The sequence below is a fragment of the Anser cygnoides genome, chromosome 1 (genome assembly GCF_040182565.1).
Source record: "Anser cygnoides isolate HZ-2024a breed goose chromosome 1, Taihu_goose_T2T_genome, whole genome shotgun sequence".
NCBI classification, from domain to species: Eukaryota; Metazoa; Chordata; class Aves; order Anseriformes; family Anatidae; genus Anser; species Anser cygnoides.
The window spans coordinates 121701453-121728671 of NC_089873.1; the positions used below are offsets into that span (position 1 = coordinate 121701453).

The 27219-nt window shown below is 41.4% G+C and overlaps 1 protein-coding gene and 1 long non-coding RNA gene across 4 annotated transcripts in view; both read right to left on the reverse strand.

Moving 5' to 3' along the window:
• The window catches only part of PRRG1 (proline rich and Gla domain 1), a 32869-nt gene extending 15224 nt beyond the window's left edge, over positions 1 to 17645 (reverse strand). Inside the window, exons 1-3 of one of the 2 annotated variants that reach the window (XM_066980330.1) lie at positions 17413 to 17501; positions 16870 to 17108; positions 880 to 929 (exon numbers count right to left, since the gene is read on the reverse strand). In XM_066980330.1, coding sequence (XP_066836431.1) covers positions 880 to 889 — 10 coding nt within the window. In that variant the 5' untranslated portion in view covers positions 890 to 929; positions 16870 to 17108; positions 17413 to 17501. Of the gene's footprint in view, positions 1 to 879; positions 930 to 16869; positions 17109 to 17412 lie in introns of both variants that reach the window. The other variant, XM_066980327.1, reaches the window with a different exon arrangement.
• Positions 17646 to 18245: 600 nt separating this feature from the next.
• On the reverse strand, positions 18246 to 26447 carry LOC125180788 (uncharacterized). 2 transcript variants are annotated; one of them, XR_010825960.1, is made up of 3 exons: positions 25904 to 26447; positions 25578 to 25704; positions 18246 to 19233 (listed from the first exon to the last, which is right to left on the reverse strand). It is a non-coding gene; the product is annotated as an uncharacterized lncRNA (long non-coding RNA). The 2 variants fall into 2 exon arrangements; XR_007159674.2 differs by lacking the exon at positions 18246 to 19233 and adding an exon at positions 24953 to 25117.
• Positions 26448 to 27219: the final 772 nt, after the last annotated feature.

Genomic DNA, 27219 nt, shown 5'->3' on the forward strand with positions numbered 1-27219 from the left:
GTCTGATCATTTTATTATACATTCTCAGGAAAACCTGTGGTTTTCTATTCACACAGTGAATAGATACTCTAGCAAGGTGAAGGTCAACCAGAATCAAGAAGAGTCAGGCAAGGGCATGAGTGAGGATAAACACGTCTCGGCCTGCCAGCTGAAGCTATCACAAAGAAAATTGGCTTCAGGTCTGTAGTAACAGAGAAACAGGGAGCCGCAGTGTGGGAAAAGTATCCTGATACACAGAAATGCTGCAGAAGCAAAGCCAAGGGCATTGTGGACACCAAAGCCAGCTCTATTGAGGCTGCTGTTGACACTCCCCTTTTCTGACTCTTTACCAACACCCAAGCAGATTAAAACCTCTAGCAAATACTAGAAGTAAGCATTTCACTTTAAATAAAAAGCTGCAGCTACTGATAAATGTGAATCGTTCTGTAGGTGATCTTAATAAAACTATTTGGTTTGCACCGGGGAGAGCAAAGAAAAACATTTTGATCTTCTACTTATAAAGCTTAAAGAGTGACTTCTGCTGTGAGAACCTAGAGTTATTGAAACAAGCTTAGGATGCAAGGCTGGATAATCAGCTCTGCAGTCTCTGCTCTGCAGCCAGGTTTCAAAGGTCCATGAATGAGTTTGTGATGCTCATTATTATGGTCCACATACAATATATGTGTCAAAACAGTAGTACAATTCCAGTTCAGTTTAGTATGGACAAAGAGCTCTATCATATGCAATACCAAAATCAGTTCGATAGCAGAGAACAATTTTTGTGCAAATTGATTTGGATTTTGAGTGGAGGACAATTTGGGGGGAGTGCTTCATGGGGAAAGCTTCAAAGCTTCACGGGGAAAAGTAAAGAATACACATTCATATCAAAGTTAAACTTACCACTATCCATGATGATTACTGTCAAGGCACAGAACTTGCAAATATCAAATCTGAAAACGAAAGAGGAAACATCCTGTTGAGTTTGTGAATCATGATGAACAGAGAAAAGTTTATAATAATATACGGGAATCGAGAGAAATGTATAATAGTGTTGGAATCCCTGTGGTAAAGATTTATCCCCTTTTGAGTTGTATCACTCCTGCATACATATTAGCCTTGGTAGTATAAGAGTACTATCCAACAAATGATGACTCTTGAGAAAGGGTGAATGCTTCAACCTTTTTCAAAGCATTTCATATTTAGAATATGCAAAGATACTGGTATGAAACACAAGGTGTGTGTCATTTTATACTAATCTGCAACCTCTGTTTTACCCAAATCAACTTATAAGGTTAAACTACTTGTATCTTATCTAAGATTCAAATTCACTCTGCAGAGAACATCATATCAACTCATTACCTCTACTCTGTGGATCAGATTTTTGAAATCCGAATGAACACATGCAAATTCAGAGGCTAGTGATTAAAACGGGATGCCTGCATTAAGTTTGAGGGTAGAACAAGACCTGTAATTTGGCAAAGGAACTTGCCATACATGTAAGGATCCCAGCCCAGCCTACAAGAACTTACATGTACATTATACCTCATCTTGGAAGGAGAACAGACAAAAGATGCACTCAGGCAAGAAAAAGCCTGAAGCTCATTGTACCCACCAGGCAGAGAGCCAACAAGAGCCACACCTGAAGGCCACAACAGCTAGCTGAGAGACTGTTTTCAGTTTCTTGGAGTCTTCATTAGTATGAGAACAGTTAAGAAAATAAAAGCTTTCAGCAAAGGGCTAGAGAGGTGCAGCTGTCTAACCAAGTCGGTAGAACACCACATGAGGTTGAAGATTTTTTACTAATAAATTACCAACTCCTAAAGATTAGCATCAGTTCTACTTCAGAGGCCAAGTTACACATCAACGTATCATTCCGTACTCCTGCCCACAACCTCCTTAAAACCAAAACCTCACAGGCAAACATCTCCATTAAAAAAAGTGTTAATAGTGTACAAGCGTTGGCTGTAGCTGCTGTAATAAAGAGGGAAAGTTAAGGCTTCCAGCACAGCCCTTCCAACGCTAATTTGTCTATCAAGAGCAGGCTGCAATACTTGTGAGAAATGCTGCTGAAGTGAATGGAGCTCTATAGAAACGTCCCGGTCTACTAACAGAATTGTAGGACTGGGACTAAAGGAAATGTGGGACACGGGAGTAAAGTGATTTTAAAGCAAGTTCATCAAGTCTCTGCGAAGGTAAATAAATGCAAATAAATAGTGAAGATTAAAGCACTGAAATCTCACCACCGTGTTTAGTATATCATTCCTAAGTATGGGAGGGTAACAGAAGCAGAGGGCTTACAATTTTTTTCAGGACATATGCAGTCTCCTCCAGTAGCCTTATTTTTTCTCAGCAGACTACTCTATGCAAAGACAAAAACATCTTTGACGCTTGTTCAATAAAACTGAAATTAGCACAGCTTTCTGGTTAGTCCCATCTTTACAACCCAAATATTTGTGTTGAAAATATTGCCAAACTTTTAGTAATAAACAGGTCACAAAAAATCTGTTTATTGGTAACTGCTCGTTTCGTCTGATACAACGTGAGTTTCTTTCCCCATTTATTATCCTCCAGTTTCAGGCAGCTTCCTTGCAACAGCTCCTCAAATAGCATTAAGAGCAGTAGAGGAGCAAGACCCCCTCCCACCCTCAGCTCATCTGCTGTAACGCAGTACATGAAACGAATCTTGCCAAGCTTCTTCCCTCTAACAGGAACTTCTTTTTATTTTATCAAATTTTGGTTAGCCTTTAATATTTCAGCCTTATAACGAATAACTTGGATATGGATTTCAACACTAGCAATTAAGAAAATGCAAAACATACATCCCCGTCCACACTCACTGAGTCACAACTAGATGGCTCTGCCTGCAGGGAGGTTTGGTGGAAACGTGGGCCCCGACATCCCTCTTCCCTGCTAAGGGAAGTTTTCCACCAGGAGCTGAGTCTGATGCTGTCTAGGTGTGCAGTGCTGCCTTTGCGACCGGCACAAGGAGCTTAGTAGGTCATAATAATTGGGAATGAAAATCAGAACATTGACACACAGATTGTAAAACTGTGGGAAACAAGTAGAGGAAAAATTAAACTGTCTTCTTCATTGTAAATTGATGCAAGTATATTATGAACTAGTGATAAAATAAAGATTTGCTCAGTTGGCAGCAAAACACAGAAGTTACAGATCTTCTCACCCTTCCTTCATTACAGAAGGAATCAGCGCACCCTTCTCCAGGAGACATCAAATCCATCTTTCCAGTCACTGTGGTGCAGAAACTTCCCTTCAGCAGTCCACATTAGATTTTTACGGCAATGACGAGTATTCAGAGATCCCTCAAACCAATTATACCAATTTTCCTCCAAATGTGCATCATTCTTTTTTATGCTCCCCTGCCTTCCCTCACCCCTCTCTGTATCTGCCCAAACTTCTTCATTTCCCAGCCTCCTGCTCTCCCTAAGCTCCCACAGCTCACGGGCAGTTTCCTGCATCCCACTGCCTGCTGGGCGAGAGGCTGATTCGGGACCCAGGCACTGACTGCCCTGCTGCTATACGGGCAGGACAGAAAACTTCAGCTCACCCAAGAGACTCTCCCACTACAGAAGAACTTCTTGGGTCTTTGCCCTCTACTTAATCATCCCTTCCCCCAGAGGGAAAGAGATAAATAATATTTCAGTCCTCTACCCCCTGACAGTTTTGGTTCAAATTGACTAAATAGTTCAAAGATTGTTTGGAAAAAGGGTTTGAATGCAGACAAGTACATTAATTTTTTTTTCCCCTTCATAAACCAGCTAATAAAACTGAAGAGGGTTGGCAACAATACAGGAACATCTTGACCTGCTATTGACTCATTTCTTCCTCCACACAACTTTTTAAATTTAGTTTCCTGCTTTTTAGTCTTCCAAGAACCTCACTGAAGGCTAGGATGGTCCTATGGTGTCAGAGCAATGTTTTTCTCATATATTTCTATATATACACGCATACACACCAATGCAAGAACAAAGTAGCCACAGATAATAACATACTAGTGACACTAATGCTTGCTATTTCAGGAAACACTCTTCATCCAAGAGTCAGTCATACAGTAGACAGCATGGATAGTGCTACAGCTGAGCATCAAATTCTGAGTTCAGCAGTAAGCTGACGTATCTGACCAGCGACTGTTCAACAGGGGATCTTTTCTGAGCACACACTTGACCATTGGTGTGATGATAAAAAATACAAAAAAAAAAAGAAAAACAACCCTAAAACGATGAACCACCCACCTCTAATAGAAAATATAAAGACTCAATAGGAAATAAAACGAGTTATACAGCCCATAGGGGACAGCAAAGGAGATGTATCGAAGCCTGTGCTATTTACCAGCACTACTGTGCTCATCACCAACAGGCTGTAGCATCTCACCGAGAAGCGTTTTGCATGACAGTTTATGAAGCTAACATTGAAGCAAAAAACCAAGCTGTACATTTTTTTCCATATCTAACCTAAGTATTTTTTCCTCAATCCTGAAGTATTCACACTTTGAACACACTATGTATAAGCACGAATCACAAAATATTTTTTTACAAACATTTCCCAATCTGGTAGTCATATTCTAGCAATGCAGCATATCCCATAAATTGGGATAACTAATTTCAACAACAAACGTTGTTGGCCCAAGATAATATTTCTGCAAGATTTTTTTGCATTTATTAAAATAACCATATTCTGCTAGCAGGTACTCTTCTCCTGGCTACATTTTCTGCCCACAAGTTAGACTGAAACCTACGTGCACCACATACCATCAACGGGCAGAGGATCTGACAGAGGGCAGAAGTCCAATTTGCCTTTGCTATTCTTGCTCACTGTCTGTTACGTATTCTAGAGAAAAACAACATCAAGAACAAAGCACGTCCTGAAGGAAATGATCCTTAAGGGATAACGTGAAGCAGCAGCAATATCTTGCCTCACTCCATTTCTTACTTGCTGCATTAACAGGGACTTTGAACACTTAAGACCAGCAGGCTCTTCTCCCAACAGGGGACAAACGTGCACTCCAGTACCCAGGTAGGGATGGGGAAGTGTTTTTTTTTTTTTTTTTTTCCTCTCCATTCTGCAATACAACCCTAACAGGGGATACAGTTGTTAAGCTTAGTTTTGTAACCTGTACAATTAATGAGACTACTGGGACGCAGTTTACAACCAGATGCCACACAGAGCTATAAAATTTTTCATACTATAAATATTTAGGTTCTTCCGGAGCATTTTATGAAACCAAATACATTCAAGGGACACTGCTAAGTAAAACATCAGATGTTCAGTCCAAAAATAAACAACTCTGTTCTAGTCCCCAGCCCTAAATTTTGTGCAGTGAAACAAGTAAAATACTCCTGTGGGAGGTCTGTTTAGAAGAAAAAATGAAAACAGTAAATAATCACACAAGAAGACAGACAATAACTTTCAAACTGCCATGCATTCAAAATGTGGGATGTGCTTACCTAAAAATCCCAGTTCCACCATATTTGGGTTCTACGTCCCTGGAAAAAAAGCATTACAGAAGACTACAATTTTACTCATTACGGTCTTTTTAGAAGACCTTTTTTTCCAGGAAAAGTGCACACAAGGATTTATATGGATTCAAACACTGTAGAAATATATTGCTTTTCCTCCAAGCAGGAAGTCCACAGTTTAAGGATATGGGAGAAGCCTCTACTTAGTAAATTTATTTGTTTGGAACAGCAAGGTTTGCCATGGAATCAGGCTGGGAATAAAGAGGGATGAAACCCATCGGAAACTACTGTCAAATGTACAAGATTCACCCCACCTGAGACTACAAAGAACAAGGGTAAGAGTGAAACGGAACTGGAAAAAAAACCCTTCAGCTTTATAGATGCTATCCAATCACAGCGTTATAACACATTAATTTTCATTACACAGGGATCGAAACCACAGACTAAATCACTAAGAGACGCTTGTAGTTAGCAGACTGCCATTATGTCTTAAAATCAATAGAATAAATCATCGCTCACGGAACTAGTGTGATAAGTACAACTCTTCACACAGAGCAGCATTTGACAGAGAGCGGGTTGCTCCTGACTGCAGCTGGGCAACGCTTCAGATGGCTGAGGCTGAAGTCCAAGTTTCTGCCTCAGCTTCATTACCCATTCTTTACTCAGTGTTTTTTTGTCACTTTAAAGCTGTGATAGCGTTCTGGCTGCCTGTTCTCTGGTTACTCCCAGGCTCCCCCAGTTCAAAGAGGGAATTACTGTAAGTTAAGACATCTATTCCTTCCCCTGCCCTTCAAAACCAGACAAGAACAATCTCCCAGTGCACACATTTTGGCAAGCAGGACATCTGTGCAGAGAAGTAACACCACTCTCCCTTTGGCGAGGGAAAACTTTGGTTAGCTTCATTGTTTTGAAGTGCATGGGGACCATCTGGGCAGTTCTTGGGAAAAATAACTGAATACTTACGAAACCAGCAGTACCAAAACCAAAACTGTACAAATGCTCAAGAGTCCATGCCTGTCTCATCAGCCTACATAGCAGCATCCCAGACACTTTAATTTTCTGGAAGCTGCCATTGAAAAATGTTGCTTTAGGTTAAGACATTATCACCCTGCTTTGGGAACACAAATTTGGAGTATTTAATTTGATAACCCACTTAAATGTTGATACTGCAATCATTGATTTCTCTATTTATTTTTTTTTTAAATTGGGAATGGTGCATGATTAAATATAGCCTTCACAGTATGATGTATTTTTACCCTGATTTTGTATGGAATCAAAACTAGTGATACTGTGTTACCTAACCATCCTAACTTCTGCTTCCCCAGTACCTTTTAACCAAATCTGACACAGATTTCTACCTCTGTGCTCCCGCAAGTTTTCCTTGAATACTGATGACCGAGAAGAACAGAGACAAGCTGTTAATGTTCTCAGTGAAGTATAAGTTGGGGTTTCCCACTTGTGGAAGCCTTTCAAGAGGCATGGTGCCTTTGATGACTGTAAATCATTACCCATTTTCACCAGCACGAGGAAGGTAGGCAGTAAGCATACAGTCCCAGCCTGAACAGACCTTTGCAAGCTGCCAAGGCCAAAAAGTTGGAGAGATGAAAATAGGGAAATAGCACACCGGCACATGGGAGGTGTCTGAGAATACTGTGTTTTGGTTAACACCTGGGTCACAAAAATACACGTTAGAAAATTGAAGAGAACTCGGATTGTTGAAGTAGAAAAGTGCAAAAGGTGACAGACAGGAAAACAGCTTCGTCATAGTTCTGGTGCTGCATGACCTAATTGCTGTTTAAGTAATGGCTTCCAAATCAAACTCAAGCTGTCAGCTACTTTGATACTATCTATTCTAATTTAAGACTTGAATAGATGGACTCTTATCTACAACATGGATAATAACCTATACGTGCCCTGTATTTGTCTCTATCAATGCCTATACTCGTATCAGCGAGGAATGCAGCGCAATAGGGGTAAGTCTGAAAAACAAAACAGTTGGTGATGAGGACCCAACATTAACACAACATGCATGGTAAAGATTTTCCTTTGCAGTAGCTCCTACTTGATTCCTTGGGCTGAATATTGTGCGGTTGTCGGACTGCATTAGGTATGCTCTCAGAGCACATCTTTCAGTTTTTCTTCATCCAAAAGTAATTCAGTTTGATTGCTTTGAAATGATTCTGCAATGAGAAACCAAAGCACGGAAAGTGGTGACAATTGGGAGTTTTGCTTCCATAGCACACTCCTAATCTGAACCAAAACGCTGCTGCAGATATGTCCAGTGTGTATGTAGCGTATGACTACACTCAAAGAAGTTAAGAAGCTTTGAGGAAGGAAGCTCTGGATAAACCATTCATCAGCAAAGAATTAAAGGTCGATAGGGGACAGCAGTGAATGTCTGGCAAAACTTCCTGTGGTGCTGCTACAGAATCACTTTGACAGACAAGTAGCCAAAAACAGAGGTAACACAAGACTCTCCCTCAAGCAAGAAAGTAATCGCTGGGGTGCTAGTTAGGAGTAACGCCTCCCAGACAGAACCCCACATTTTTAGGACATCACCCAAAAATGTCAGGCTTATCTACAGATGGAGGGGGGAAAAAAAAAAAAACAAAAACACCAACAAGCAAAATGACAACAAAAAAAGGCAAAACAATAAAAACTCAAGAAAACAAAAAAACAAGGAAACAAAAAAAATAAGAACAAAAAACCCTCACCACAGTACACCAGATTTCTTAAGCCATCTATGTGCTTATCTTATCTTCAAAAGCTGTGTGCTCCCTGTGGAAATTAAGCAATGCTCTGGCTCTAAGAATTCAACCTTGTTAACCCACTAAACTCCATTCAAATTCAGCTGAAGTGGTGTGTTGAACACACTTAAAACTAATTACAAGAAAAAAAAAAACCAACAGCATTGCTAATACACAGGACACCACAGGGCCCAATCTAAGAATTAAAAATCGGAAATGCCAGTGTTTGCTCAGAAAGACCAGAGGGAAAGAAAAAAAGACACAGCTGATCAGCTAACCTGGTAAGCAGGGAGATAACCTAGCCACCTCCCACAACCTCAGAAAAACTGGGCAGACAAAAAGCATCCCCCACGTGTAGTGGAAACCTACTAATAGAGACTACAAAGTTAAAATCTGGTTTATGACCACCATTATTATAAGCACTTTCGGTAACTTTCTCTCCAATCTCTCTAACCAGCTTCTACAATAATAAAGAAGCACACGAAGTCAATTTATAATAAGCCAGGGAAACTCCATTATGATCCTTCTGCCTTTCATTTACAGGCAGCTGAAGTTCTAAATAATGCATTGATAAATTCGTATTCCACACTATTAAAGTGGCAGCTGCTAGCTCTTCTCATGAAAAGAGCCATACGACCTATATCAGAATTGCTGCAGGCTGCTTCGTTTATAGAGTGTTTTCACCCATAACCTTCCTAATCTAGAAGCAGCTTTGAACGTGCACTTGTTTTACTTTCCTCCCCTGTTCTGTGCTCCTGATTTCATGCAAATGAAACGTTTGCATGTTTTGTAAATTACAAACAAGCCGACTTCCATTTTGCAGTTCAAACCATCTACTGCTGCTTTACAGATGACAAACTGAGGGATATGAGTCAAAAGCTCCCAACTCTAGTTATAAACTGGGATGTATGCAGATTAAAAATGACATGCTGCTTTAAAAAAAGGGGAAAAAAAGGAAAAAAAAAAAAACCTTTGTGTTTGAATAATCACTGTATGACAAACCACCCACTTTAAAGCAGGCAGACATTTCGGGTGATCTAATCAGGCCATAGACAGTCTGTCAGGGTAAATCGGTCTTTTGGCTATACACTTGTGACCTAGCAGGTAATTACATTACAGCTCTCCATTATTTCTCACAACAGGAGAAGCAAGAGGGCACCCACCGACCTGAGCTGATGTGGATGTAAATAAGTACAACGACCTTAATTTTCACATAGCGCTAAAGTTAGGGAACTTGCTGCTGCAAGACAGTGTTGAGGACAAACATTGAAATGGTTTTAAAAAAAAGTAAAGTAAAAATGAACAAATGCAACACACTCCTGCAACACACAACCTCCAGCTGTATCCTCTTCCCCAGGAAGATCCTCATCAACTGATAGTCCAGCAAAACACCAAGGGATGGATCACTCTGCCCATGCTCTGCCATAAGACACCTCCCATGGCATCTCACCCCAGCCCCTGGCACAACGCACAATGCCAGGCTGACATTTGGGTTGATCCAGTTCTTAGAAGTGTATGCTAAAACAGCTAACCATTTAGCTTCCAGCGAGCTCCAAGTTATTAATACCCAGTTTAGTTTCTTATGTAGTTTATGGTCAGACAGTTTCCAAGTGTTTCAACTAAAAAAGTTCAGGAGCCATCTAGCCTTCAGATCTTAAAAGTTTTTTTCAAAGAAAGCATGTATTATTGCATCTTCAGAGGTACCACATATACTTCTACTGGTAACGATCTGGCTATAACAGAAGGGAAGTGATCTGGTGCCCAGCAAGGAATGAGTAACTCTGCTCAGTTCCTCTCCAAAACAGTTTATGGGTGGGTTAGGGCCAGGGAAGTAAATACCTGCACATAAAAATCGAGCTGATAAGCGGCAAGTGGTCTCTTCAATCGTTCCTGCCCTCCGCTATCTACAATCTCCCCAGACTCTGGGTCCCACCTCCCCCTGCCAAATCGACACATTCAGGATAAGCAAAAAGTAGATTATAACCCTGCTGGTTTTATAAAGCCTTTTCAAAGCATTTATAGGTCAGGGAGGAGAGAGGAAAAAATTGCTACATTTACTTCAGATTATGTCTCTCCAGGAAAGGCAAAATACTTTCTTCTCCTTCCCCCCTGCAAGTGACATTTAAACATAATTTTCATGGCCAATAACAAAGCTGCTAGCGCTGCAGGATACGTCAGAGCTGTTGTAAAGAGCAAAGATCTGGCGAGGCGTCACTTGATATTTGCCTGGCACTGCCCATCCTTGGGATGTGAAGGAAAGCCACATTTTATTTGGGATACAAAAATCAGAGAAGGGTCAAGCGACAGTACCTGGTCAGAGTCTCTTCACAAGGCTATAATTTCATTGCACATATGGTGCTTGCCCATTCAGAAAAGGTCAAAAGACCATGGCTAAATAAATATGCACTTTTTTTTTTTCCTACTTGGAAAATCTTGTATTTCTTCTCCAACACATCTTAAAAAGCAAAACCATGACGCAAATGTCACTTATAATATCTTCACGGATTTTCCAATAACACAGGCTGGCCATACAAAATTCAGCCTCCAACTGTATCAGTCTGTATCCAATATTCAAGCCTTCTTTTTGCAGATGAAGAGAAAAAAAGACCTGAGATTCTGTACATTTGAAAAAGATTATCCTCGACTCCCCGAACCTTTTCTTGAAATTGTTACAATTGGGTGAACGGAAAGAAGCAATAGGTACTTTATTTCCCTCTAAATTCCTGATATTTTGAAGTAAAAGGGGGTAAGATAGGAAGGGAGGGAGGGAGGGAGAGGGAGATCAGAACGTGCATTTTTGTAGCCAAAAAACGCCTGGATAAATTCACGCATCTTTGCTGTGCAGGCAATAATTTCGTAATAAATCTATGCCTGCTACTTTATAAAGTTTATTTCGCTTTTCTGCAGTGAGGAAAAGGTGAGGTGAATATTCTGCTCTGTAAGTAAATTGCATTAGCACTTGCTTGGTAGGCCAGTGTCTTACACCTCATTTAATTTAGAAAAATTATCCAGAAGCAATACAAAGTAATTTTTCTAGCTTAGTGCAGCACTTCACAGAGAAATGTGCAAACAAAGCCTACTCTTCCAAATATTTATGCACCATCAGCATGTTTGAATACAAGTTTCCACCCTGCCTGTTTTCCCCTGCAGCAAGGCACATATGACGGCATTTCAGAGCATGTTTTAATGGGATTTTCCAGTCAACCAAAAATCAAATTGCACAGAAGTGCCAGAAGAGTTATATGAAAGCTATAAATAGGTATTTCATCTTATCAATTACATGGTAACTAGAAAGAAGATAATGAGGCACAAGTACTTCACTGATTTTTATGAAGTTTTGTCACATCAGGGAGTTACAGAAAGGCACACAACACACACATATATACATATATTTTAATACCACTACTTTCTCTCCCGTAACGCCCACCCCTCTCTTCCCCCCAGTGGAACTGGGGGGCGCTAATGCAGCTCTGTGCCCTGTACTGCAGCTTCACAACTCTTCCACCCATCTTCCTCGCCTCTCCTCCATCCCTTTGCACTCAAAGGCTGCTGCAGAAAAGAAATATAACTTCCTAAACTGCATTTGCCACTGAAGCCAACCTACCAGTTAACTAGTTTTGTATTCCTCCTTAAGTTACCTTCAAGTCGCAATAATAAATTAAATTTGGTTTAGAAAGACCGAAATCAAGTACCATTTTTCATTTTACACACTTGCAATTCTGTAAGAATTGCTAGAAACGCAAAAGTGGAATACTTCAACAGTATTTCTTTTTAAAGGGTGCGAACACAGTTTTCCTATTTTTAGATTGCTTTCCTTTAGCAAGAGGGCTTTGTGTCTATGTGGGGTTTCCTCATGTCCTCTAGTCCAACCCATTGGTCCTTTTCAACCGCCTAGTACAGAACAGTAGAAAAATACAGTTGTATTCACAGAAGTTTTCCCAAATAAAGCAAACTAGTATAGAGGATGGAACCGTTTTGAACATCGTAACTCAAGAAAAGACTTGAAGTTACCATCGAAATAAACACCACAGTAAAGCTTGAAGTCACAGCCTATCATCAATCAACCACATGGCATAAATCCATAGAAAACAAAGCTACATGAGTTCCAGTAGTCACAAAACCACCAGTATCACAGCATACATACAAAGAATTTCTGATACTTCTCAGCACTGTGGAAACACTAGAGCACCTCCCAGAACTAGAACAATAAATCTATTGATACTCTCCTACGCCTTATAAAGTGATTCAGTACATTACACATTCTGCTTTTGAGTAGGAAGCATGCAGAAGTATTCAACAAAAACAATTCTGAAAGATTTTGGCTTTCAAAAATCAGTTTTAAAAGATTTAGGGCAAGAAAAATGTTGAACTCACTTAAACACTGACATGCCAAATTAACGTGCAAAATTAAGTGTATTTGAAGATACGATTTATCTTAGTTATGTTGAGAACACGCAGAGTTAAAATGGTTAATTGTTGAAAACTTTATTCGCAACAGAAAGGTCCTCGACCAGCATCTGCACGTCTAACATTCGCTCCTGAAAGATTTAAAAGGTGGCAGTGGGAGGTGCTCTGCCCACCCCTACAAGCTGTATACCTACCCCAGCACCTAGGGAATGTCAAGGGGAGAGGAGTCCTCTAATGCGTGCAAACAGATCACTGATGTTTTTTTAAATTTGGTTAGTTCTGTTGTGTACATTTACATAAGAAATACACTGCAGAAGTCATTGGAGAACATTCCTAGGCTTTCTGCCCACCAGCAGCTGCATCTCCACTTTTTGTATTTCTGTGTAAATCATTTCACCTGCCCAGAAATTTCATCAAACCTTTGCCAAGAGTTCCTGAAGAACAGCCATAGTGAAATTGCTTTGACACTCCATTTTTCCAGGAAAACACAGATGTGGCAGGCTTGCAGCTGGTCATGTCTTTACAGCTTGGCATAAGGGGCCTTTCCATTAAGGATAAGTGCGTTCACCTCGCTCCTCACTTTGACTTTGCTCCCCCAGATCTATTCACCAGCTCCTCGCCCCTCTTGAAGATCCTCCTTGTGCCTTCCCCTCTGAGCAGCCTGCTGCTGCTCTTCCAGGATGTCAGCAGAGAAAGTTACTGAAATACTGATGCTTTGCTAAGAGTTCCTGTACATCAATCCCAGCTAAAGCTGCTGTCTGGGCAGGTAGTCCCCCCCCCCAGCCTGCTCCCTCCCTCAAGCCAACACCACGGGGTTTGGCTGGCGGCCCTGTGGCCAGCCGGCCAGAGTTAGCCCAGTGGAAATCCTTCTGTGTGCGCGTATGAGCGCATGAGTCGGTTTGACTTCTCATTTTAAAGCAAATCAGCTCCCTGGTCCAGCTGGCTGCACACTGCTGGGAGTACTACTGGGGAGGCGGTCAAAATGCAAAACCTCGCAAGGATGGAGGGAAAAAGCAAGAACTCTTGCTTTCAGGCAGCAGGACACACTTCGATCAGTTAAGCTGCTTATAAAGCCACGCACTCGGTTCTCCAGCCTAAGCCATGCCTTTATGTTGCTGCTGCCCACAGCCCTGATAAGCAGCAGCAGCAAACAGAAAATAGCACAGTGAGTCCGTTTCACTGCTGATACTCAGACTGCTCAGCCCTACTGCAAGAAAATGTCAAGGACTGTGCTAATTTCAGCTGCTGCAGGACAAATCTATAGGAAGACGGGCAAGAGTTTGCTAATGATACTGCTGTTGAGACCTCTTTCCCTCAGCAGCGAGAATGGAGACTAGGGAAAAAAGAACGACCAGGAAGGTGTTTCTCCTCTCCCAGCTTTAGCAAACAGCTTGGAGAGGAAGACTCTACAAATAAGAGCTGAAAAATACACACAAGGTCAGTGAATAGCACACCGATAAACCTGGAGGCACAGGCAGGTGCAAAAGTTCACGACTGATGAATGCCACTGTCTGGCAGCATTCCTATAAACCGCCCAACAAAAAAACCCAGCGAGCTAACAAATTCATGCTTTTTGAGCCCAAAAGGAATAATTCTTCAATGTTGAGTAGTGAACACTTAGAAATATGGCTAATATAACAGATATTACACACTAGGTAGTTAATTTAGAGGCAGGGATTTAAGGAGGAATTGGTGTAAACTGATCCTTGAAATTGGTTCATGGAATTCATTATCACACTACAGGGAAACAAGGAGCTCAGAGGAACAGGAATATCCAGAATTACAACAATAGCAGATAATGTCTTGCTGTAAACAAAAAAAACATCTCACGTAATCCACGGTTCTGTGAAAAAACAGAAGTTCCGCAGTTTCAGGTAAGAAAACGAACTATGATAAACTATTCCAATATTACCTTCCACGTGTCTTCCCTCCGGTTTTTAGTATTACTTAATCTGAACGCTGTTGGAGTAATCTTATTGGAGCAGACTGACCGCTATGCTGAAAAACCAGAAGTATGTTGAGCGGAGAATCATAAAACACGAGATGCCAACTTTCAACAGTTGTTTCAGAAGCAAGGTGAGAAGGCTGATTCAAATGCTTTAAAAGAAACCCTCCACTGAGCAGGTACACAGCACAGTGCAATGGACAAGATTTGAGTGATCTCAAGCCTCTAAGACATCTGCTCAGAAAAAAATCACACAAGGAGGGACTCTTAGTTTGAGAACAGGCAACATATCATTTGCCACTGTATTGTTTTAGGAGTCTTTGCCCTAAATTCCAACATAATGGATCTGGGTTGTACAAATGTTTCTTGTCAGTTGTTACAAATGTATTTCTGAAAAGATGCGTAACTTTTACCCGAAGTTAATAATGATTACATAAAATATCTTTAAGAGTGAGCCCCAGCCTGAAAATATGTATATATCAGTTTCAACAAATACATGACTAGTAAGCCAAAACACAGGGTGTGATTTTAGATGGTTAGCATGCAGTTTCTTTAACCCTGTTTGCAGATAGGCTTTGCTTTTGAAATGTAGCTATTTTAATAATGATACTCAGCAACCTTGGTTAAAGCACAAGTCAGTTGATAATTAGTACCATCAAAACTAATGGCAAAAAGAGAATGGTATAAGCTTATTTCAGACTTCACAAATGTGTATCCCATTTTACTGAGCAGGACTCAGTAAATAGAACAAAGGTAAACAAGGAAAAGCCTGGGTATTGTCAGATTAGATTTCAAGAGGTCAAATAGTTACTGACATCTGAACTCAAACAAAAATAGCTGGCAGCAGAACAGACATTAGACATGAGGTCATTTAATCCACTCCCTTACCAGTTCTGTATTACTTTCTACTGTGCACTGCAAGTACTTTTGTTTATAATGTCGAAGGGGAGAGGAAGCAAGGGATGTGGGGAGAGACAGGGGGGAAAAGCAGGCTGTCTCTGGAGGCTGAAGCAAAATAGGCAGTAGTGACATGAGCCAGACAAAGACGGCACACTGGAAACACAGTTGATAGGAGTTCATGAAAGGGTAAGACTGTATGGAAAGCAGCAGAGAAGTTCAGAATCGAACTGAGAACCTGAAAGCAAAAGACCTTAACAGGATTGCACAAAAAATATTTTTTTTTGCCTATAGGGAGCTGTAGAAAATGTGAAGATACAGAACAAATGAGATTGACGAGATTAATGGACACACAGAGTGGATGGGCAAAACGGTTTTGTTTTTTTTTTTTCCCCCATTACTCATACTGGGAGTGAACGGTACCAACTGCATGTCGTGTTGCTCCCTCGCCCGCCCAGTTGTTGATAGGAGCTGCTGGGTAAGGGATATGATCCAGGGTCAAAAGCAAGTCAGACTTTTTTTCCCCAGCAGGATTAATCCTCTGATCCACCTCACCAGATGAACATGGAACAGTTATGCTATTAGAAGGGAAGGAGACCACAGAGGTACGCAGGGCAGCATATGGGAAAAGAAGAACAGGGAAAAGGCAAGGAGCTGCTGTAAAACAACATAGCAAACACAAACTTTTCACAACAATATGGCCTAAAATAAGCTAACACTGTACTGACACATATTCTGTCCCTGCTTTTGCCTTAGAGTTCCTTCGTGACTTGACAGAAGTCGCTTTAAAATGCACACAGTCAGTGCCCACGCTTAAACAGCATTTTATTTGAGAGACGCTTTTCTCAAAATCCGAGTGTTTGATTTGTAAAAGCAGTGGAGGCTTTGACCAGCAATTCAATTTATTTGAACCTGTGCACTTAATGTAAACCAGGATATGGAAGTCGAAACCATGAAAAAACACAGATCCTGGGTGTTCCTGAACCAATCCGCACAGCTTTACCCTCCATCCTTCATATGGAAGTACAGGGATGATAACTAACAAAACTCTCCCTAGACAAGGAAGTAAGCAGGCATTTGTCAAGTGCTGAGATGTTAACGTGACAATAGACAAAGACACAGAAGGATTCATAATTCAATATTCGAAGCAGAATGCGAACGCTGATTTGAACAGCATTCAGAAAACAGATCTTGAGGTCACACTGCCTAAGTACCGACCACAGGCCAAAACACTTCATCTCATTCGCACCCTGAGCCAAACAGGAATTTTTATGCAACAAACTGCATGTTATTACCTAATACAAAACTGTAGTTCAATCTAGATGTGCAAGGAGGCTGAACTGAGGTTAACTAAAGAACTTTTAATTTGTGAGAGCTTCTGGAAATGACAATCGTAGCGCAGTTGTGTGTTACTCCCTACCTTTAACAAAAGGAAACTGAAGTCTGTTATAATCTCAGCACCTAGGCATGTTATAACCAGATGCAATGCTTCGCCGTTTGAGCTAGCGCATCAACTTGTAGCAGTAGTTGGCCGCAGATCTCTAGGTGAACTCGCATGTGGAAAAAGAAGATTCCTGTTTTGCGCGGGGATTTCCTGATACTTGCTAATTGCGAGGACATGGAGATACTCGGGAATCCCAGGCTCTCTCCTAGGCTGCCCTGGAAGACACACTCCTTTACCTAGGAGAGGCTGAAGCGAGGTGGCCGAACAGAGGAGCAAGAAGCCTCGCTCCTGCCCTCCCGGGCAGCTCTCCCCCATCCCCTCCCCTCCTCCCCGGCTCCCAGCCGCGCTCCCACCGCGCGAGCAGCAGGAACCGCGCTGCCCAACCCGCCCTTCCCGGCCAGGTCTGCTCAGACCGCCCGGCCGTACCCCACCGCCGTGCGGCCCGTGACGAGGAGCCGAGCCCCGCCGAGCCCCGCCGAGCCCCGCCGGCCGCTCCCGCCCCGCTCCCCCCGCACTCACCGCCCGAGGCAGGCGCGGAGCCGCCGCCGCCCCACCGCAGCCGCTGCCCCCCGGCTCCCCGCCTCACGGCGGCGGCCGCACGACGCATGCGCGGCGGAGGGGAGGGCCCCGCCGCCCGGCCCGGGCAGATGGGGGCGTGGCCAAGGGGAGCCCCGCCCCCAAGAGCGTGGCCGGCGGGCGCTTCGTGCCCAGCGGGTTAGGGGCGGGGGTGCCGCCATGTTGCCCTCGGGGGGTGTGGGGGGTGCGGAGGGAAAGGGGGTGGCGGCGCTCGCACGGCTCGCGGCCCGTTTATAGCCACCACCCGCAGCAGCAGCGTGGTTGTGAAGGGTTTAGGACCCGCTGGCAGAAATGGCAGCCTGGCTGCCCCCTCCGTGCCAACTCCAGCTGGCACAGAGCATAGCATGCCCTTTATCCCATGACATGGAAGCGAAGCACGCTATGAATATGCAGTGTTTCTCCTACTTCACGTTACTGCCGTCTTTGTACTTAATGGTTTCAGCTGATAGCAGGTTATGATACTGTATACCACTACTTTTTACATTTAACTTTACCGACAATCAGTAGAGAAAGGAATGAGGTAACAGCTTGGCCACGTAGACATTTAGGTAATGGAAAGATGAGACACTGTTTGCAATAGTTCAGGCATGTCTGAGCTTCTTTAGTGGATCTTGACTTCTAATTTAAAGCCAATGTTTTCATATATGTCATTGATACCAGGCATCGAGACCATCAGAATTCATATAAAAGTAATTTTACAGAATTATCTAGAAATTCAACTCCTCTGAATCAATGGGAGACAAAATATCTAGGCTCTTTGAAAGTTGGCTAAGACCCTGACAACAAAAGGCCCTCAGGAGGTCCCATATACATTTAATATCTAGCTGAGTCTGCCAGGTCTATCAGGCCTAAGTCTTTGGTACCCTCCACCAATAACAATCCAATCCCGTAACAACCCACCCACCTCCAAACTGATAACAATTGCAACAGTGAGACAAATGCTATTTTTGCTCGTGTTGATAATACTTTTTAGTTTTAAAAAGGCATTTCCAGTGCTATGGAGAAGGAATTCAGAGAAAACATCTATTTTTAGAACAAAGGATACACTTTAAATTATGGGATTTTTACTGCTTTTCCATACAGATAACTCATTTTCCATTTAGAGTTTGCCTTTTGGCCCAAATCACCAGATCCTCTATTTTGAATTACAGACACATAATTCATTAACCTAATGTTTTATTTATTTTCAGAAATGAAGCTGTGTGGTGTAATTCAATATACATATACCAATTAGGTTCAAATGCAATAAAAATAAAAGGACATGTTATGACTCAGCTGCAACTTTAAAAATATTTTACTAAATAAATGATGGGAAAGGTACAAATTTTAGATACACTTTCCATCTTGGAGTGGAATATTCTTCAGAATGACAAATGGCCTCAAGTTTGTGCTAAAATAATACCAACTGAAATTTCTGTGGTGTGAACAAAAAATAGTAGCAGGCTCCCTTACATGACCTGAGAGTAAGATGCCTTCTTCACGACGCTTGCATCTGGCCTTTTACATTTTCCTGTAGGTGACGAGGAACAATTTTCACGTAAAACGCTGAATTTCTCTTTCTGCCTGCCACAACCTAACACAGCTGCTTGTGATGCAATTGTCCCTGCTGGTCAGGGAGACTGAGAATATGTGGTAGCTCATTCTAGCCCTCTCAATGCATGGCAGCAGGAGCAGTTCACTCTTCTCATCTCTGCCTCTTTCCTACTGTTCTGTGGAGCAGCAATACTTCTTGTTCCCTTTCCTTTCCATGTAGTTGGCTGGAACCTGGAAAGGATTTGGCAAATTGGTGTTGCTGTTAGAGAGAATGAGGAGGAAGGCAACTGCTCTTGTATAGGTGTAGGTATAGGCTGCTGCAGCATTTGGAGCTCAGGAGGTGCATATGGATGAGTCATAGAACTTGGATTTGACTCCTAATCCTAATGTTGCTAAGGCTGTCCCATCCTGAATCTAGAGCTTAACATATTTTTCAGTGCCTTGGCACCTGATTCTAATGCTTTGATGCCTAATGAAAAAGAAGTTCCCATTCTCTGTTATTTTCATATTCCCTATTCTCTGTTATTTTCCCTATTCTCTGTTATTTTCATCAGCCAAGACATCAATCTGGTTTCTTCCAAATAGCGTGGTGCACATAGCAGACAAAATGGGGGACTCCCCAGGTGGTGGCTCTCTCACAGGCAAACAGACACATGAAATCTGATCTACAAATTGAGGAATGGGCAAGCTTTGATAATTGTTAATTTCATCTCTAAGGAGTGAAGGAAACTCCCAAACCATGTGGATGCCTGGAATTAAACAATTTCCCTGCAGTTTGGCTGGACAATGGAGGCGGGTACAAACCAATGTAGGTTAGGTCTCAAAGGGTCATAAATTTGCATTTGCTTTTCTTTGGAAGGCAGGTAGTTCTTGTGTAATAATTTATGAATGCTTACCACAGGTTGTTTAACTATGTAGTATCTGACCATACCTATTTAATTTAATAGCAGATGACTGGGAAATAGCTGGAGAAGGCTATAGACAAAAAATTCTTTATGAGGGCTAAGAGACAATATTTAACTTAAAAATTATGCAGTACTTTCTTGATTCCAGACACATTGCGTAGTTTGTTTGTGAAGGCCTAGAGCCAAAATCTCAAAAGGGCAATAAAAAAGTTAAAAAGGACTCTGTGATTGGAGGACAAGAAATGCCACAGTTATATTGGAAGAGAACAAATTCTTGTTGATACTTACTGGAAGTAGAGGAGGCATAAAAGCAGAACTTACGAGGGAAGCTTACAGTTATGTAGACTTTCTCTCCAGAAATTTGTCATTTTTAAGGATACAGTGTAATAATAAATTGGGAGAGGTATCTCGCTTCCAAGGTGGAATTTCTGACAGAAAGAGAAGCATTAGTGGTGGCAATAGATTTGCTGTTTAAGTATTTTCATTGGAATTGAAAACAAATTAAGATCCCTGCTCTTCTACTTCTCATATATGAGGTGGGTAAACAGCTGTGTCTCACTTATAGGAGGTGTTCCACTTTATATAAACACTCAGGTACTCACTACAGCAGTAGTAACCCATCTGCCACCCAAAGGTCTCAACTCCTTGTTAAGCTGAATGACTCTCTGTTTTCATGAAAAGGTCTTAAACCTCAGTTTATCCCTAATCTCTGTCATGGAATAGAAATAATTTTGAAGTTTTATGTCATATCTGCTTTCATCTCAGTGAGTAAACACTCATTTGTTTTTAAAAAGATTGTTATAGGCATAACATATATACACAATTGCTTGTAACTCCAGGTTACCCTCAGGAAGTCAGCTCCTATATCCTGAAGAAAAGAGGTATAAAAGTGAGAATCCAGCCAGACCTTTCTGGATTGAAACAATTATCATATACCCTGTAGCCCGAGAGCAGGGTAAAGAGTGGGACAAACAAGGATTCCAGCTGAAGGGAGATGGAAGTCCAAATTCTCAGTAAAAAAAGTTGACACGACCTAAAAATATAGGAGGAAGCAGAGTTGTGGCTTGCACGATAACTGTGGTGCTATACTGTTTTCTTGAAAGAAACATTCATCAATATTATAGTATATACCGTAATTATAGACACAGCATACACATATAAATAAAATGTCTTATGAAATCTTTTTTTATGTGTGTAATACGATACAATTAAAAATACTTTTAAATATAGAACTTGGAACAAGCAAAGGGAAAAGATATAAAGTGTTATTTCTGCCCAGAATGGTGCATGTTTATTATGGGTGCTGTGTTTCAAACTCACGAAGTTCTCCTTTTTATGCTGCACATTATATTTGCACAGATAAATTGTCTTGCACTAGAGCATTTTCCTAGATGCTACTCTTCCACATAAATGTAACTGGTTTATTATCTCTTTGTCCTCAAACAAAGCAAACAATGGTAAACGCAGGAGGTTTCTAAAGTTGCTGTGTCAGACACATATTCAATGTCCTCATTAATCAACATTTCCTGCTCTATGACTTTTCTTCATCTCCTGACAAATGACGAATATCACACATGTTGTTGTTCTGTGCTGAAAGGGCTGTTTTGATAGCAAAAAAACAACGCAGACTGTCTCTCCTCCTCTTATCCCCTGGTCTTGTTTTACCATCTAATTTTGAAGCTTCAGATGGCACAAAGAATCAATAGCTGCTGTGGGAATTTTCCAGTGTATTCAGCCATTTGTACCCTCCAGTCCTTCTGCCATGAGATCTTGGACTGGAGCAACATTCCTCTCAGCCATGTAGGGCTAGATTAGCCTTTTAGAGTCCATTAAAGTTGCCTCTTAATCATCCAGAGGAGTTGGCCTGGAATGGCAGCACCGATGAGTAATGATCCCAAAGAGCCAAGCATGTTGCCTTGTAATGACCCCTAACCCTGCTGGATGCCTCTGCTCAGTGCTGCTTCTCCACTGAAACACCGCATTGCGAAATCTTCAGATCAGCTGCCAAGCTTCACTAAGCAGTGAAGCTGCTAGCTGTGTTTTGTTTATATACATCACATGCATGAAATATACGCTCTTGGGATATTTCCAAGTGTATTTAAAAATTGCTATGTAATACATTAACTTTTTTTTTTTTTTTTTTTAATAATCCTTTATTATTGCAGCACAATGACATCGGAATGTTTGGTGTTCTGAATGACTGACCACACATCTAAATGGCTTTGTGCTTTCAGAAAGTAATTTATGATACACTCCCTTCCCAAACACTGACAGGACTTTTTGTGTCTTCTGGTTGTATTGTGTGTTGTGCATAAAGCACCATTTTGCATCTGTGAAGGCCTGAGTCATAGTAGATCACACACGTGTGCTGTTGAACAAAGCCAAACATTACAAAGTAATTGCAAGTGTTATTCCTATTCTATATTCTGCAATAAGGAGAGGAGATTGTGTAGAAGACATACTATTGTTTTATCGCATACATTTTAGTTTGATTCAGGTCATCTATGAAAGTGCCATACTTATTTTTATGATTTTGAGCATTTCTTCTATGGTGTTAAAACAAAGACAGACACAAAGAAAAAGAAACTAAGAAAGGGAAGTGAATAAAAACAAAATGGGTGCATTAATTATACAATTCCATCCTACAGAAAAGAAATCACAAAGCCCACAGCATTGCACGACATGAGTCTGCAAGTTGTTTAAGGCTGTGGTAAACCTTGGAACTGAAAATTATGTGCCCTTACTGGGGCAACAAAATAAGCTTGTCTGTGAGTCTGCCTGCAGATCAGTTCCTTGTAAATGAGAGTTTTTCAGGTGTTAGGACTATGCCCGTGGGTCTGAAACATAGGTCTTGTGTTTTGAACCAAAGCTGTACATGTTTTGAGTAAAAGAGAAGAGGCACGTATGAGGAACTAAGTACATGTAGAACAGGCCTAGCTGCGAAACAGGGATGTAGGCATGATTTGCGGTACCAGTGTGCAGCAGGCACCTGCCACAGGATGAGGAGCAGGGAGCCAGAGCTGTGGGCAGCAGCAGGGCAGGGGCCTCCCCCGGCAGCCCTGTCCCATTGCTCCCAGAGGTGGTGAGCAGAGCTGGGCCAGGGCTGGTGGCCAGCCCACCATGGACCTGGGACCCCCAGGCCTGGCTGCAGGGCTGGGGCAGCTCCGTGGCTGAGCTGGGGCCCCTGGCAGGCTCAGGAGGTGGCAGGGCCCTGGGCCAAGACCTGGGGCCTCCCTCAGCCCTACTCCTCGCCACCACCTAGGCTTCCAGGTGCTGTTCCTCACTTCACCAAGGCTTTGCCTACCAGCGAGCCCTGGCCTGTGGCACCGTCAGCTCAGAGCTGGTGCCTGCTCCCTCAGCAGGGGCTGCAGGGCCCTGGGACACTCCAGGCCCAGACATCTAAGTTGTGCCCACGCTGGACTTCAGGTTAAATTAGCAATTCTTTCACAGCCACCTATGACTAACCTAACTGAGCGGTTGGAAAGGACCAATGAAAGTAATTTTAATGTCAGAAAACATGTGATTGTTGCTGTTGGGAAAGCAAGCAAACAGAGGCCCCCCGGTGAGGTGCTAACTCCTGGTGTTCATGAGTAAGCGTGCGAGTGAATAAGAGGCTTTCAGTTCACTGCACCCAAGCCTGCATGAAATCACGTATGAGTTTCTGTATCAGCAACAGCAAAGTAATTATTTGCCTTTGGCTCTGAGGCTTATCCTTCTTAGTATTAAAAAGAGCTAGTGAGTTGCATGTATTCATTCACAGATTATTTTTAAATGCCCTAGCTAATGTTTCTGTATATCTGAGGAAATTGCAGAATGACAAAGGTGGACAATTCCTGTTTGGGTAATGCTAATTTGTTTCTACATAGCTAAGAGTCATATAGGCAAATAACTGATTTGTGGTAAGAGCAGAAGCAAAAGTAGATCTAAAATTAAAGGTAATTTTCTTGGTAAATACACATCCTTTGTCGCTTTGTGTTAACTTGGTAATACCCAGCAACCCTGAAAAAGGTCGCATTCTTTTTTTATAGCTCATTACCCTGTTGGATCTGTAGCTAATGGAGGGAGCTACGAGCCATTCTGAAAAACATTCCACACTCTGCATCCCTGTGGCTGATAGGAGAGCAGTAAGAAATCATCTCAACTAGATGATGAGATCATAAAGAGAAGAAAAAGGTATACAGAAATAGGAAAGTGTCAGATGAGTGAAAACGAGCATGAAAAAATGGTGTGAGTGTGTAGGGATTTAATCAGAAAGGTTATAGGACAGCAATATGCAGGCATAGACCAAACAACAGAAAAGGTAACAAGTCATTCTGTAAACATGTTAATGATTAGAGGATGAACCAGGAATGGTCTTTCAACAACTTAATTAAAAGGAAGAGCAAGAGATGCTTGCAGAGTAGTTATCAATATCTCACTGTCAAAAGAGCTTTTGGTGGATTCGCTCAGAGTCCAGGTTCATTCACTGAGTAATAAAATGGAAAATATTCTTCTTACATTGTCAGATAATATGTGGAGAAATTGCAGGTATATTTGAGGACAGGATTAAAATGAACAATAATTTTGATAAAATATAGGATGAGATTCAATTGAAACAAATGAAAAGTGCTACAGTTATGGAGGAATAATCACCTACACAAATGTGATATGGTGCTATATCAGTTCTTCAGAGGAAGATCTGGGGAGGGGTGATGATGTGGTAGATCATAAGCTGAATGTGAGGCTGTCCTGAAATTCATACTGGGACTTATAAACAATAGTAGGCTGAAGAACATAAAAAGTCACTTTTCTATTCTGATCATCACTCTTAAGGCCTGTGCTGGAGTACTGTATCCAGTTTCTCAAGAAAAAAAATAAATGTTGGACAGTTGGAGAGATTTTAAATGAGACAAGAAAAACGACCAGAGATCTAAGAAGCATGACTTTCTAGGAAAGACTGGTGGAGCTGGGATTGCTTAGCCTGCAGAGGAGAAAACTAAAGGTTGATGTGACAGCAGTCATGAAATATGTACAGGCTCTTCCAAAGAAGGGAATAGTCAGTTCCACAGGTCCTTGGTGTACAGGAAGAGGAAAAAAAGACATTTATATTAAATATTGGGAAAGTCTTTCTCAAGCTTAACAAAACAGTGGAATTCATTGCCTGAATATCTTGCAGAGTCTTCATCAATAATACAGACATACACCTGTCAGGAGTGACACTGCCGTTGATCCTAAATTGGGACAGTAGGATTATGATTACTAGGTGATCTCTTCAAGCCTCGTCAGGTTCCTAGATAGAAGTTTCTACCAATAAACCTCAAAGTACTTTTTGCAAGAGACATTATGTTTACATAATATGTGTAGGATTAAAGAATCCCCAGCCCACAGGAATATTAAGAATATTTAGAAGCTTAAAACCTACTGGGTTCCTGTATTCTGGCAAATCGCCAGCAACCCAACTGACTACAACAGGTCTACCAACAACCTGTCATCACGGCAGCCATGCAATAAAAAACTTATCATTGTTCTTTATCTTTAGTGTTATTTTAAGCTGGGTGTTTGGCTGTCAAGTAATGGTATAAGTTTCTCACATAGCATCACATAGGAAAGGATCTTATATTTCCTGATGAGGAAATTTGGTTCCCCAAGTATTCATCCCATCTGTAATGAAGTAGTTCCACCTGTCCCTACCTGCAGGTCTGGCCAGAGCTGAGGCTTTGCATAAGGGAGTCTGCAGTAAAAGGCAACACCAAGGAACCGACACAGTGATGATCCTTTGAGTTTTGAATTTAGCAACCAGACATCACCAGTGCCTACTCTGCAAACAAAAAGAAAAATGTTTCTTACACACATGCCATGATCTCTGGGCAACAAAAACCACAAAGAAACATCACTTTCTTACAATAAACAAACGAAACAAACAAAACTAAACAAAAACAAAACAGAAAACAACATCTCCTTTTATCAAAAGCAGGATTTATATATAATGATAAAACAAGGATAGGACAACACAATACCTGAGTGTGGTCTTCCTCTAAATGTTTCCAGGTGCTTTCACTGTTCTGCCAAAAAAAAGCAAAGCTGATAGTTCACACTGAAAATAATAGTTATTCAAATGTCTCCTTGCAGTATGATATATATTTTTTTTATTATTTATGATCCAGCAAAGAGTAGGATTTCACCTATTTATGCCAACAGATATATTTCTATTGCTTGGGACAGCCTGAAGAATCCTTAGTGTTTTGTCTTCCCCTTTGTCTTTATTTGGTTTCTAGAAACCTCTTGGCTGCAAGAACCTCTCCGTTTAAATCTTATTTACTCTCTGTTTTATTAAATGGAATTCTGAACTAGATCCGATCTGTGAAACTGAATTCCTGGTGTCTTGCCTGTGTCTTACAAAGAGCTTTTGCACTAGAAAAATACCTTAGATACCTTAGAAAGGAGGTGTCAGGTGCCTGTGATATGTCTGCTTACCTGTTAGAAGTACAGCTGAAGACAACCTCATCGCTCTTTAAAGTCATTGCATCTTGTAGTGAGGTGTTAAGAGAAGTATGGGGAAAATATTTTTTACAGAGATACATGATAAAACCATGTAATATTACACGTCTTTTATTGCCTATTGTCACGTACAGTCCTGCTGAATTAGATAGCCGGTTACCTTTATGAGCAGCTCCTATAAGCAGTGCTCTGTGTTCCGTAGGTGAGGCTTTCTGCTTGTTGGCTGGGAGCTTCCCTAAAGAGCCTCCTGACAAAATATGGACTTTGTGAACATAGATCATTTCCATCTGCAGCCTTCAAAAGGAACAGCTACATTTTCCTAGCCCTTTGCTGTACCATATCATTCCCTGGGTGCAAATTTGGTGTTTTACTATAGCACTTTTCTTATCTGTTGCAGTGCCAAGTGAAACAGATTTTTATAAACATCCAGTGACAGCTTTGTGCAAACCCATTTTATTTTGCCTTCCAGTCCTCTGGTAGTATATACGCTGTCACTGTTACATTTCAGCTACGAAGCAGCCTTTTCAGACTCAGGGCTAGCAAAATGTCAGCCTTTTCCAACAAAGAGGGAAGTAGTGTCATGCTCTTAAAATGTGTTAGAAAAAGCATTTAATCCAACGTATTTGAAAAACCACAGCATTTATCCTACCCCAAGGAAAAATGTCGCGAAATTTTTATTGTTGTACAATCAGATACTATATCTAGACTTAGAAGCTAAGGAGACAGGAAGAAGGCCTTTAGGAGAAAAACAATTTAAACTAGTGTATCAGGCAAAGTAGAGGAGATCAAAATTGTATTTTTCTTCCTGATACTTGTGATTTTACCAAAATCACTA